Source organism: Orcinus orca, chromosome 17 (assembly GCF_937001465.1).
Source record: "Orcinus orca chromosome 17, mOrcOrc1.1, whole genome shotgun sequence".
Classification (NCBI taxonomy): domain Eukaryota; kingdom Metazoa; phylum Chordata; class Mammalia; order Artiodactyla; family Delphinidae; genus Orcinus; species Orcinus orca.
Window position 1 is genome coordinate 78,900,857 of NC_064575.1, and position 14,979 is coordinate 78,915,835.

The 14,979-nt window shown below is 42.8% G+C and overlaps 1 protein-coding gene across 2 annotated transcripts in view; it reads right to left on the reverse strand.

The window, feature by feature from the left end:
* Positions 1 to 14,063, reverse strand: part of DNAAF11 (dynein axonemal assembly factor 11) — a 71,606-nt gene extending 57,543 nt beyond the window's left edge. The window contains exons 1-2 of one of the 2 annotated variants that reach the window (XM_004265312.3): positions 13,792 to 14,063; positions 3,607 to 3,774 (exon numbers count right to left, since the gene is read on the reverse strand). In XM_004265312.3, the coding sequence (XP_004265360.1) occupies positions 3,607 to 3,774; positions 13,792 to 13,801 (178 nt within the window). In that variant the 5' untranslated portion in view covers positions 13,802 to 14,063. The remainder of the gene's footprint in view (positions 1 to 3,606; positions 3,775 to 13,791) is intronic. The other variant, XM_033419765.2, reaches the window with a different exon arrangement.
* Positions 14,064 to 14,979: the final 916 nt, after the last annotated feature.

Below are 14,979 nucleotides of genomic sequence, written 5' to 3' on the forward strand. Positions count from 1 at the left end.
GAGAAGGAATCAACCAACCCTGGAGACTGGCCTATCTCTAGACTTATAGTTGGGTTAGATGCTAGATTTCCTCACTGCTAAGCCATCCTGAGTTGTGTTTTCCTTTACGTGAAGCCAAAATCATCCTGATACAGGATTATTGTTTCTAATAAATATGTAAAGGCCATATAGGCAAGGCAAAAGCATAAATAAGTCAAGGAATCGCTGAAGGGTGGGGCCCTTTAAAAACAGTAAATAATACCATAGCTTACATTACTGAGTGCTTATTACATGCCATACAATTTTCTAAGCATTTTGTGTATTATCTCATTTAATCTTCATAACAATCCTATGAAGTTAAAACTATTGTCGTCTCCCTTATGCAAATGAGAATACCAAGGTGCAGAGAATAAATCCACTTGTTCAAGGTTAAGTGGTAGAGCCAGGAAATCTTACTCCAGAGCTTGGCACTAAATTACTACACTACACTTTAAAAGAAGAGTCCTTTCTAAGATGACATGAATGTAGAAAACCCTGCTAAGAAATGTGCATTTGGGGCAGGCTGACTTAAATAATGCTTCCTCTGGACCATTTTTCAGGGATATTATGACGGTCAAACATGATGATTTATAACCGTCACCCTTATCACTACTAATATTTCACCTAAAATTTATAAAATATCATGTATTTCTTTCCATAAAATTCCTGAGAATAACAGTTTACCTCTCCGAGCCTCAGTTTACTCATTTTTTAAATGAGGATTGTGGAATAAATTACTAAAGTTTCTCTCAGCAATTATATTATTCTAAGTAATACTGATGTTTACAAGAGTTCCTCTAGGTAATATCTGAGCATTTGACAGTCATAGACTTGTAGAGCTCCATGTGCCCAAGATTGTAATACAGTGTCTAGTACATATCCTGAACAAAAATACATAAAGTTATTATTGTTAAAATTGCCAGCCCACGATAAAATACCTTTCCTTCTCCACTTTCATTTTATGTATAACGCTGTAAGTGCGAAAAGAGTCATCTGGTAGAAAAAAAGTTAAGATTTGTTTTGTAAGGGTTTCCTAAATTAAATTAAATTAAATCGAGAACAATGGGTCAAACTGGTCAGGAAAAAACAAAGCTCTATAAGTAAAAATATGCAGAGCTTCTCGGGCAGCAGGAAGGGAGTCTGCGTTCTCGGCCAAACCAGCCTGGGAGGAGTTCTCACCAACTTCTATAACCAGACCTACAAACTTGTACTGGACCAAACCCATCCCCCAGTTCAAGCCGCTCTGAGGCGTTCAGCTTGGGGCTCATCGGGAAGCTGTTACCAATGCAGATTCCGGAAGCCCACCCCCTGAGGCTCTGAGCCAGTAAGTCTGGGGTGAGGCCCAAGCCCCATTTTCACAGACCCCGGACAGTCCTCAGATGACACCTGGAGCCCCACTAAACAAAGCCTGGCTCCACAGCCCACCTGGATCTCCCAGTGAGGAACACAGCTTCAGGAAAGGCAGGTGTTTTGCAAACTTCTACCTCCGTGGCCCAAGAGCAAGTCTGAATCCTAGAGAAACAGTTTTACTTGCTAAAAAAGTGCCTAAATGCCTATGGGTGGAGTAGCACTGAAAAATCCCATTATTAGGATTTAAAAGCGTGTTTAATTTAAGAATACTTTGGAAGCAAAAATTTAAGCTTTCTCACAGCTCTGAAAAGGACTGAAATACTATGCTACTAATTAGTAATTGTGATGGACCCAGCTGTGGAGATGAAAATTTCGGGCACTCTTTTGGAGCTGCACAATTAGGACAACTCTTTAATGCTCTCATGCATAAAAGCTAGTGGTTTTCTATAACAGCCTTTTTAATTGAACAATGCGCCAGAGTTTCTAATTTCTGGTAAAGTACAAGATGCCAAAAATAATTATCTGAAGGAAAAGAAAGAATTTTAATAAACCTTGAAAAATGATGCAAATTCCAGACTTTTTGTATCCCTAGAGCCAATTTTCAATTACCCACTAAGCTGGAGGCAACTACATCAGCAGAGTTTCTCAGCCTCAGCAATACTATCATTCGGGGCCAGGTAATTCTTTCTTGGAGGGGGCGGGGGAGAGGTCCTGGGACTGTTAGCATGTCCCTGGCCTCTGCACACTAACTGCCAGTAGCTGACCCCTTACACACACACACACACAGCAACAACCAGGTATGTCTCTAGACATTGCCAAGTGGCCCTGTTGAGAACCGCCGCTTGTGACGGTGGAGAGTTAAAGTATAATCTTACGAGCTGGCCTCTGGGCTGTAATGTCAGAACCCACAGGGGCTGGCACTCACTCTGCCTCATCAACCCTGACTCCATCCCTTTTCCGCCAACTCTGTGTGGTTCTCCCCTCTGTTTCTACCTCCACGGGGCTGGCCTGGGGCCCCTGGGTAAGTGACGATATTAATAGCAGAGCAGCTATTTTCTCATGAGCGGGCATAAAGCTAAGCACGTCGTTCCATGTAGCTCTAATATCATGTCTGTGTGTTAGATGTTGTTGTTCCCATTTTACAGATGGCAAGACTAAGGCACAGAGGGACTAAGTTGACTGACTTAGTTTTTTGCAGAGGCAGGGTTCAAACCTGGGTCTACCTGACATTAGGGCCTGCACCTGCTCTTACCACTAAACTACACTGTAGCTTTTCTGAGGTTTGGGGGTCACTCCTCCTGCTTCCATGTGGCAGGATCCCCTGTTAGAGTGTCTCCACAGGCCTCTCTTCTCTCTGTCCCTTTAACTCATTCTTCCCGGGGGAGGAGGTGGCAATTGGATGGGGAGGACCCACTTACCTCATGGGTGAACTGGGAGAAGGAACTGGGCATGCCCAATCCCACCCTCTCTCCTGGGTCTGGGATCTCCCCGCCGGCAGAGGGCACACAGTCTCGACCCGCTCCCGCCATAAAGAAGGGGGCCTGCGTGGGTAGGGGGAGCCTGCATTGTCCAGTTCTGCATGTAAGTGGGTGGTGGGTAGGCTTAATTCTGGGGGCATATTAGGAATCTCACTTGGCTGCAAGTCTAAGCCACATTCTCCAAAGAGTTTTTATCAGTTATAATGCTGATTTTTGGATCTCCATCCTCCTGACTCCTGTTTTTACCTCTCATTTCATTCCAAACTGGAGCAGTAAGCAGGGGTGTAATTGTGGAGCCCCCTCGATATCCAATACTGAGCACAATGCCTTGCACATGTACATTCTCAATACGTATGGCAGACCTAGTTATCACAGGCTGGGATCTGACAAGGATTTACTCAGCTCTCACAGAATCCTTTCAGGTTCACAGAGTGATGCTGTAAAGCCATGACAGACGCCTGGATTATATCCGCCTCTCTTTTAAACTTTTTAAAAATCAGGTTTTAAATGACTACGTCAACTAATGTGCTCCCAGCCATCAACTGGTCCTCCCAATTCCTTGATGTAGATGCCCAGGGCCAGGAGATGGAACAGGCACGAAAAGGTTCAGGGAAGGGTTCCATACACAGCTACTAAGAGATGGCTGTGTCTATTCCTCCATGTCATTCTTTTTCTTCCTCTAAGAATAACACTGCATTTGCCAACATTCTCCCATTCAAAATGTTAAAGAAACCATAAGAACAAAGTCCTGAAGACTTACCAATTTTTCCAATGAGATTATTTTGAAGATAGAGGATTTTTAAATCCCGGCACCACCTGTCAATATGTTCTAGTCTTTCTATTTCTTGCTGATGCAAGGAGAGCTCCTCCAGGGAAAAAATTATACAGTCGTTGTGCTCGGCATTCCGTCTAATAAGATCTTCCGTGACTGAAAGAAAATTTGTTACATATTATATCTCCATCCCCATTAATATTAAGTTATTAATGCATTGGTTTTTCCTTGCAGTTAGATGTGAATTCTCCAGGCCCAAGTCATTCTCAAAGGAACAGAGATCAGAGGAGTGCTTCCTCCTGCTGGGAGTTTTTGTGATTCCAGGGTGACTCAGAAGAAAGATGTGATGATACATTTTGTCTTTCTTACACTGGGATCTACACACATTTCGTTGTATGGATGGAGACCAAGTTGATAGGTAATGACCCCAAGAACGTGGAATCTTGAGGTGGTATCATGTCGAACTGGATGAGACCCACTAAGTAATCCAAGACAGAGAAACCTGCTCCGGAGAGGCTCGGTCGGGCTGACAGAGGGCAGAAATATGAAAGCATCTTCATTCAACAGCCACAGCCATTCAATAAGGAAAGGTTCACTCGCTCATTCATTCATTCAACTGGTGTTTATTTAACTCGAGTGGAAGAGACAGGAGAGGAACACCCCAGATTTTGCACTGCAATCTCATAAAGCACTTGGTCCGTTTCCAGGAGGCATGAAAGAAGCTGCTCGCAGGAGGAGGGGTTGCGAGAGTCCCCACCCCCCTGACAAGAGGGATGAGTAGCAGTGGGCTGGTCTGATGTCACAGGCCAGGACCATGAGATGATGGTAGCACCAAGGTACTGGAGACAACATCTGGTCCACAGTGAGGGCCAAGAACAGGACACGCACCCTCTTTGTAATATGTACTAAAATCAAGGAGGGAATGACAATGGAGAAAACTTGTATTTTCCAGTGCTATTAAAAATTATTAATCCGTCTGAACCCTCACATTTTAGGTGGAATGTGGAAATATCACACGTCCATCCTACAAGATAATAAAGATTCATTTACTGCCATTTACAAGGTGCCAAGCACTGTCCTAAATGCTATGCATGTATTAACATGTGAGTATGTACAACGACTATTTATCTTTTTCAAATGAGGAATTAAGGCACAGATAGTTTAAATAACTTGCCCAAGGTCGCGCTAGTAAGTGCTAGAGCGAGGTTTTAAGTGTAGGAATCTGGCACCTGACCACGTGCTCTGAACCACTATGCTCCACTGCCCCAAAAGTGAGGAAATAAGAGCCTCTCAAAATTTCTCAAGCTTCCTAAATGCACAAGCTTCTCTAGCGGAGACAAAGTTCTTCACAGCACCTTCAGCTGCCCCACTTCTGTGCCACATCCTTAAAAGTGAAGTTTGCCTTTTTTGAACAATGTGAAAACATGTACGAACTCCATCATTTGTGTGCAGTTAGCTGAACCCTCTGCTACTTCCGGTGGTAGGAGATGGGGCTACTTGCAGTGACAGTTCTTTGGAAGAAAGACAAGGGAAACGCAGAGGCATGTAGATATTAGGAAGGAATTATGTTGATCCATATCTCCTAATCATGAGAAGTAAGATGATAAAAATCACTATTAGTGGAAAGGGGTGGGGAAAGGTGGGGGAGTTGGCATAAATAACAAATTTACACACACACACACACACACACGTGGGAGAGGAGGGGCTCAGATTCACTCAGCACCACAGGGAAGTCTGCCCAACAGCAACAGTTACGCACAAGGAGGATAGATTAAGTGAAAATCAAGAGAATCACAGAGGAAGGTAGAACTGTGAAGGTCCGGAATTTCCCAGCAGCCCTTTTCTGAACTCTTCTATATTAAGCAAACTGCTGTGTGGCACATTGTTTTCATAGTTACATATTGTGTAACTCAGGAAACTGCTGTTACACAATACTGCCTCACCTGTGATGGCAAACATCTATGCAAAAACCAGGGTCCCTGAGAAGAAGTGTGTCAGAGTACCTACATGGTGTATGGAGATTATAGTGTTTCAGACTTTGAAATGGGGAACATTTTGTTGTTTTATGTACTATGCAACTTAGACCAAACAGTCTTTAACTCCAAGGAGCACTGTTCGCCTTTAGAAAGTCCTACTCTAAATAATACAGCACTGCATTTACAAGACAGCACTCTAGGGACTTAAAAAGGCTTTGGAAGCATTAATATGTCATCATAAGACTATTTCAAGACAGATGGTATTACAGTGCCTATCACATGGTATAGAAGAACATGCCAAGGTACTTACTATATGAAATATACTTTCACTTCCTTATTTTGGAAAAATTCAAACAGCAAAATACAGGATTCAGATGGACTCTGAGAAGTGTCTCACCTATACAAGGTCATAACCAATATGTGAATGAGGTGATTGATGAACGGTACTAACAATTAGAACCACAGATTCATACTTATCTCCCTAAAAGAATTCTGCTGTGGATTCCAAAGTTTTAACCAAAACTGATGAGCTACCCTAGGCTTCTTTTCAATTCCTTAATATGGCTGGGTTCTCAATAACTTGAGGGAGTTTCAATAAAATGACTTTGCAGGGTAGGGGGGGAAAAGGGCAAGAGGAGAATTTTCTGGAATACTAGAGGTTGTCACGTTGTGTTTACTATGAAAGAGATTTCAGTGTATTGAACGAGGTTCTAGAAACTCGCAAAGCCAACAATTTAGTGTTCACCCTTCAGGTTTTATATCATGTTTTGTAAACAACCCTCTCTTTCTTGCTGGATTAGAATAAAATCAGTAATATATGTTTCAGGCAGATTCTACAGAATTTGTAAACATCTTGAAAGATCTGGTGGATACATATATGAAACAGATTTAACATAAATGAAGGGGTTACAAATAGGTGAAGATTTCATCCTGTAGCATCTGAACTTTTATTGTTTTCCATGGGCATTTTAAGCAACAGGATTACTCATTTGCCCTGCCTTTTCTTACTGACTCATGGTTATCATGAGCGTTGGTGGCCATACTCTACACCCTGATCCCATGACACTGTTAGAGGCACTCACGCAGAGTGTGCTGTTACAAAAACAGACAGGGTGTACGGGGCAAGTACAGAAGAATACAGAAAGTACAGTGAGTACAAAGGAGGGAGTGATCCATGCTACTGAGTGACAAGAAGAAGGTCAAGCGAAGCATCATGGAGAAGAAGTCCGGGCTGGATCTTGAAATGTGAGTAGATATTTGCCAGATAAACAAATGAGGAAAGGGCACCACAGGCTATGGTAGGTGCTACTGTGCCCAGTTCCCCCCTTCAGGCCTGAAGGATTACTTCCTGCTGCTGGGAGTTCTGCCAGAAGGCAGCCCTCAGCTGCCCACCGTGAAGTCACCCCAGCTGAAGAAACATCTCAACCAAGGTCACGCCCCTTCCCAGGAAAGTCCATATCCAGTGATCGACTGATGTGGGGCTAAAAGGGCCCAACCCTCTCACCCCAACTTGGGAAAACGCAGAGGTCCGTTCCAAGTTCAGAGCTCCTTCCAATTTCCAGGTTGGTTGGCTAAGGCCTTTGTTAAGATGCATCCCAGCCCTACTTCCCTCTCTTGCTTTTTTCCCTACCCACTCCAATGACACTCCCTAATAAACCTCCTGCACACTAGCCTCCATCTAAAAGTCTGCCTCCTGGGGAACCCAACCTGGAAGGGTGGATACCGGAAGTGGTACACAAAAGCAGACGTTAGCTAACATGGAACGTTGAATATTTGTTCCCCTTGATAGTAACCTCCCATGGTGAAGGGCATGAGCGAGATCTCTGGGGCCTCTTTCATAAGGGCAATAATCCCAATATGAGGGTTCTGTGCTCATGACCTAATTATCTCCCAAAGGCCCCGCCTCCTAATACCATCACCTCGAGTGTTAAGATCTCACCATATGAATTTTGGTGGGAAACAAACATTCAATCTATAGCAAATGGGATATTAATGGAAGGGAACACACTGGTAAGTGTGACACATCAGGCATTAGGGAAATATGGGGGAAACTGTAACTTTAAGGACAGCTGTATTGGGTGGCTGCCACTAAACACAGTTGACAAGGTAAGGCTGAGAGTGACAATTGAACATTAAAAGCTAGGTGTGAAAACCACAGTGCTACACTGATAGCATATAAAGAGGTTTTCTCCCTGAAAGCAGAGGGGAGAGAACCAGGACAAGGAAAATCATTAAATCATTAATGATTTAATCTAATCATTAAATCATTAATGATTTAATCTAATCATTAAATCATTAGAGTAGCAGAGCCTTCAGGTTCCAGACACGATGGAGTCACAGGCACAGGATTTACCCTCCAGCCTAAGATAACTAAAAATCAAGACAAAATATAAGAAAGTGATGCTTTTTTAAAAAAATTTGTCATTGGGAACTCAAAAGGAGGAAGTATTTTGAACAGAATATAACATGAAAAAAACGAGCATATCAAAATCTGTGGGGTGCAGCTAAAACATAACTTGGAAGAAATTTATAGCACTAAATGCCGATAGCAAGAAAGAAGAAAGGTCCCAAATATCAGCTTCTTCTTTGAGAAACTAACAAAACAAAACAAAAAAAATTAAACCCAAAGTAAGCATAAGGAAGTAAATAATAGAGGCTATAGCAGAAATCAATGAAATGGAAAACAGAAAAACAACAGAGAAAAATCAATAAAAATACTTTAAAAAAATGAAATTGTGAATTTCTTGCCAGACTGATCAGTAAAAACCTGATTATAAGCAAACAAACAAACAGAAACACTTGCAGCAAGCTAGGAAGAGAAGGGAACTGACCCAACTTGATAAAGGGCATCTACAAGAGACCTGCAGCTACCATCCTACTTAATGGACAAAGACTGAATGCTTTTCCCGAGATCAGGGAAAAGGCAAGGATAGCTGTTCTCACCACCTCAACATTGTACTAAAGGTTCTAGCCAGATTCTAGCAATAAGGCAAGAAAAAGAAATAAAAGGCATCCAGATAGGAAAGGAAGAAGTAGAATTATCTCTCTTTGCAGACGGCATGATTGTCTATGGAGAATATCCAACAAAATCTACATCAAAAGCTGGTAGAACTCATAGCAGAGTTTAGCAAGTTTGCAGGATATAAGATCTATAATGCAAAAGTCAATTATATTTCTACATACCAACATCATTTACAATGGTGTCTTATTAAAAAACTGAGTTAAATGGATGACAGAATAACATAAAACTTAAAATTAGGGAAACAAAAACGTAAGAGGAAAGTCTATGTGAACTGGGGTTAGGTAAAGATTTCTTGGATGGCACGAAAAGCAAAATCTATAAAAGAACAAGTTGATAAGCTGGACTTCAAAATTTTAAACTTCTGCTCTTTGAAAAACACTGTTAAGAGAATGAAAATATAAGCCATAGATGGAGAGAAAATATTTGCAAATCATATATTCTATAAAGGACTTATATGTAGAATATATAAAGAACTCTTAAAACAATCATAAGAAAACAAATCATACATAAGTTTGAGTGGACAAAGGTTTTCATTTTTCTTTGGTAATATCTAGGAGTAAAATAGCTGGGTCATAGGATAAGAATAAAATTTCCATTAATTTTGTTTACTACCGTTTGTCTATTTTGTTTCCTATTGTCTTACCTTATGTTTTCTACTACATTGATTTTAGCTCTTGTACTATTCCAGGTTTCTATTTATTTCTGGTTTAATTTGTAATCTTTTTCTAGTATCTGGAACGTGAGGTGGAACCTCAGGTTATTTATTGCCTACGCGCTAATTTCCAGAACCTGGGAATATGTTACCTTGCCTGGCAAAAGGGCAAAGGGACTTTGCAAATGTGATTAAGGGTAAGGACCTTAAGATGGGGAGAGTACCCTAGATTCTCCAGGTAGACCCAATCTAATCACACACAGCCTTAAAATCAGAGAGACTTTCCTGGCCACGTCAGAGATTGAGATGGAAGAAGAAGAAAAAGAGATGCATAGAATGAGAAGGATTCAACCCACCATTGCTGGCTCTAAAGATGAAGTAAGGGAGCCACAAGCCAAGGAACATAGGTGGCCTCTAGAATCTAGAAATGGCCTTAAGCTGAGAACCAACAATGAAATGAGGATCTCAGTCCTATTACTGTAAGGAACCAAATTCTGCCAACAAGTCAAACAAGAAAATGTTCCTCCCCTAGAGCCTCCAGAAAGGAACACAGTCTCACTGACACCCTGATTTCAGGTAGGGTGAAAATCTACAAGAGCATCTACAAGAGTCTGATATAGGGACTCTATATCAGACTTGTGACCTGCAGAACTGTAAGCTTCTAAATTTGTAGTAATTTGTTATGGCAGCTCTAGGAAACTAACACACTGCTTTAAAGTCTTTGTGTGCTAATTTCAGCACCTCTACCATCTTGGGATCTGTTTTTATTAACTGCTTCTGTTCTTGATCATGGCCACATGTTTCTGCTCCTTGTGTCTAGCAATTTTTAATTGTAGGCTGGTCATTATATTCTTCTATTGAAGCACTGTAGAAAGTCTAGATTATATCACTGTCCTTTAAAAGGAGTAGAACTTTATTCTGGCAGGCAGTGAAAGTACTGACAGAACCTTTTTTCCCTGTTAGGCTTGACTGTATTTTTTGTTAGAGTGGATCTATTTTAGTTTTGAACTTAGCCCTAGAGCATGGCCATTACTCCAGGGCCCAGTACTTACTGCTAAGGTATGGTTTTCTTGGGGGTCTCAAATGAATTCTTAAAGGGCTCAGCAAGGTCTTTTAACTCCAGATGGGCCAGGACTCCTGTGTCTTCCAGGACTGCCTGACCTCTGGCATCTCCATTCCATACTCTGCCCCACAGTAGGTGATCTCTTTCAGGTCTCTCCAAGTCTTTGCTACACATGCTCAGCCAGCCCTTGCCTAAATCCTATAGTAAACGTCCCCATGAAGTCTTCTTCCCTCCCCCATTCCATACTGTACCTCCTTCTCTGTATCCTACCCCATAAATTACAGCAACTTCTGCAGCTCAGAAGGCTAATTTCTGCCTTAGCTCTGCATGACCACTACTTTGCTTGAATTCTATCTTCTTTACTGCAAGTAGGAAAGTGCTTCTACAAAGAAAGCTGGGGTGACAGTGGGGTATGACTTTTGCATTCCCCTTCTCTCAAGGAGCATGGTTATGTCCTACTTGTTGTTCCTGCCCAATTTCATAGTTGCCTACAGTGGAAGGTTAAGTCCAATACCAGTTACTCTATTACAGCTGTAGAAAGAAGCCCTAAAATGTATCATTTTTATGACTTAGCACTTTAACCAAGTGTTTCCAATGACCTGTCTCAAGAGAGTTTCTATGGTACTTATTTCAGACAGTTATTGGGAGGATTAAGTGCCCTATGCATGTAAAGCATTCAGCAGGGGGGTGGTATGCTCTCAAAGAAGGACTGGTTAAGAAGAATTATGCACATGTTTAAATTGTTAAATTTTCAAGTGCACTGTCTGAGCAATTTCACTATGACCACTCATATAAACTTAAATGAATATAACAGTCAAAGTATTTTAATTTTCTTAAGGTACAGAATATTTGTCTAAGCATTCCTCTTTCAGTTACATCAATGAATAATTACAGAAAGGAAATAGCTGTTCTAGCCTTAAAGCTATTGTCAAATAAAGTCATTAAGTTAAGAACAAAGTTAAACAAATTACTACACTCTTTAGTAACCAGTTCAGTTTGAAAATTAAATTAGGCCCTCCATTAAAAAATAAAACAAATTTAAAACACTCTATTTATCCATAATTAAGTGTTTTGCTTATTTCTTAAACTTTGTCTATGTGCTTGGTATGTAAATATACGCAATTTCTTTAAAGGATGTTTTTCTTGGAAGCCCATCTTTCATCAAAAAGCTTTTCCTTATATAGCTAAAATGTTTGTGAAAAGCACTTAGCGATTGTTCATAGGCATGTGATGAACAATCCACATGGTATCTAGCAACGTATCTCATCTCAATTTCAAAGAGCTTGAAATTAGTGGTGAACAACACTGTCCACCAAATGAATTAAGACTTAGAAGTATGAAACAAGAGATGTAAAGTATTTGTTATAAGCAGTTGATGAAGTCTACAATATAATGGCAATGAATAAGGAGGATGATTCTAATGGGAGTTTCCTAGTCAAGGTGAACTGAGAGGAATTAATATAAAACTGATTTTTTCCACTATGTGCCTTTAAGAAAATGAAGACATTATGAAAGGCCACTGAGCTGCAGCCCCAAATTTAATTCTAACCTATCACATAACAAGTGCAAGGTTCGGGACCAGATGCTTAAACTTTCTGCATAACAGATTCCATCTGTATGGTTTTACACATGGCATGGATTAGAGACCACTGAGCACCCTTCCAGGGATAACATCCTATGGCTCTGTGGGTACTTAACTTCCCCCAGCAAATGCATACACAGATCATATCTCCATGAGACTAATCACCCTAATTTGATAGTCACAGTAATACAAAATGAATTCTATATTAAATTTTTGTTTTAGAAAAGAAGCTCATTCTTCTCTAAATCATAATCTACACCAGACTAAATGTGCAGAGAAGAACTAATTCTTTCATTTTCCCCTAGCCACTGCCCCTGGGCTTGACACTGCTCTCCCTGCGCAGATTCTGACAGAAAAGTAGTCTCTTTGACTTTCAACATGAGAACTTGCACTACGACCTCTCTTCTCCTCACCAGACCTTCACTTACATTCAAGAGACAGTGTAGTAACATATTAAAGAAAGCCAGCCCTTTCAGGTTCACATCCCAGATACATCACTTACTGTGTGACAATCGGCAAGTTGCCTAACCTCTCTGTGCTTCAGATTCCTCATCTGCAAAATGGAGGTGACAGTAGTGTCTATTTCATAAGATTTTTGTGAGGACTCCAGGAGTTAACACAGAGAAACCACTTAGAACATTGCCTAGAAGGCAGCAAGTACACGACGTACTTGCTGCCATTATTAAGCCATTATTACCATCTTCTCTCAGAAGCCCAAGTTTCTTCTCCTGATGTAGACAGTTCAGAACCGTGGAAAGAGCAGTAAAAAGAATCTTGTATCTTAGTCTTGACTCTATAGTGACTGATATTTTTAAGCAAGTGTTTGCCTTCTTCCTCAAAGGGAGAAGCTCCAGGAGGGCCGGCCCACCTGTTTGTTCACCACTGTATCCTCAACGCCTGGCACGGGGTAGGAACTCCAATACAATTCTGATAAGTTAATGATTTAACAAATGAAGGTGGACAAGATTCAGAGACAGAGGGCAAAGGATAATCCACAGAAAAGTAAAAGATGTTGATGAGGAAAAAGAAAAAGAAAAATCTGGGACCACAGTATGGGGATGAGGGGAGGAAAAGTGTGAAAGGAAATAACTGGTTTCCGAACGAAGTGTTAACATTTAAAATCACCAGCCCCCTTCCACCACCAGGCTGTCAGCTCTTCCAGGGCAGAAACCCCATCATCCACCACGGCCTCTTGATTTAAAAGTATTCACTATAACACTTTTACAGTAAGTGATAAATTCGGTGGAACTGTATAAAATTGCCACGTGTAAAGGTCAAAGACGGTGTCAATAGTGGAAAGGTTCAACCTGGTATAATTGGTTCAATCTAACATAAATAACTGTTAATCCTACCAACTCAGTCTCTTGGTACATTTATAATCACATTTACAACACCGGCTGTCTGTAAACGTCCTATTATTGCCTACGTTTTGGAGGTGAGGAAGTCTCACAGCTGATAGGTGCCGGAGTCGGTTCCCTCAACCACCAGGCTACACTGCCTTCCCAAAGAGTCCGAGGGCTGTGGTTCAGAGACAGCGACTAGCCCACGCTGCAGGCAAGGAGATGCGCGGGCTCGAACCCGGCGTGTCTGACGTCCAAACCCTAGACCTTCCACTAGCCAGCCTTTCCGTCAAATCCAATGCTTTCTTCCCCCGCCCCGACGCCCACCCCATTTTACAGAACGGGAACCTGGGCCTGGCCGGGGCCAAGCTGCCCCGCCAGTCAGCGGGCGACATGGCACTGCCCGGTCTTTAGAGAGCGAAGGGCTAGGCCGGGCTGTGGTCCCGCTGGCGGGAAGGGGCGCCGAGGGTCCCAAGAGGCCCGGGACGATGCCCAAAATGGGGACAATCGAGGGCGGAAGGTGGGAGAGGGCGCTTACTCCGTCCCATGGCGCCTCTCGGGTTCGCGGGCCCAGGAAGCTCGACCAGGACCCCCAAGGACTCCCTGGACGCCTCTTAGTCTCTCCTCCGCGCGCCCGCACCTGGGAGCCATGGCAACGGGGATTCTACGGCGGCCGCGCGGGGCCAGGCGGGGCCGCGTTTGCCGACTCAGGAGGAGCAAGGAGGCGAGAATGGGCAGAGGAGGGGCTCCCCGCGAGAAGACAGGGGCACCCCGCAACCCAGACCTAGTCCTCCTCCACGTCCCCACCTTCCACCTTCGCAGACTGCCTCCCTTTCCCCAGATGAACTGGCCAGACTAAACAAAGAACCAAGGGACCCTCTGTTTCCTGAGGGGAGCTGCTTCCTAGGCGTGCCTCTTAGCCCGCCCTTTACTTTTTTTTTCTCTTTGTATTTTATTTAACGCCTTCCGGAGCCAGAAAATCTGGAATCGGCCCACACTCCATTTCCCAGAGGTGTGACCTTAAACTTCCTTAACCTTAGTTTCCACCTGTTAGATGAGTGCTAATAATAACCTCCAAGGATCATTGTGAAGCTTTTTTTTTTTTTGGCGGTACGCGGGCCTCTCACTGCTGTGGCCTCTCCTGCTGCGGAGCACAGGCTCCGGACGCGCAGGCTCAGTAGTTGTGGCTCACGGGCCCAGCCGCTCCGCGGCATGTGGGATCCTCCCGGACCGGGACACGAACCCGTGTCCCCTGCATCGGCAGGCGGACTCTCAACCACTGCGCCACCAGGGAAGCCCCATTGTGAAGCTTTAATGAGATAATTTGAGTGAATAAAAGACACTTTTTTAAAACAGCAGACTCAGTATTTAGGGGATGGAGCAGGCTACCCAGGAAAGGTGCCCCATTCTTTTGGACATTGGACACGTCTTCATTTTGGGATCTTTTCACTAAAATCTAGGATAAGAGCTCCTTCTGGGAGCAGGGTCTTGACAGATTGTTTGACACTCTGGTGGAATAGAGAAGAGATGTGGGTGCTAAAACAGGGAAACCAGGAATATTTACTTCGTAACTTGTCATGAGCTAGGCTGGGCTGGTTATGCTGTGTCCTTCCTCAACTCAACATCACAGACACCGTTTCTTAGAATCAGAGGACCCATGGGCCACAGAGGACAGGTGTACAGTGTCCTATGATTGTTACAGTCCACTGACAGGAAGGGAAACTGG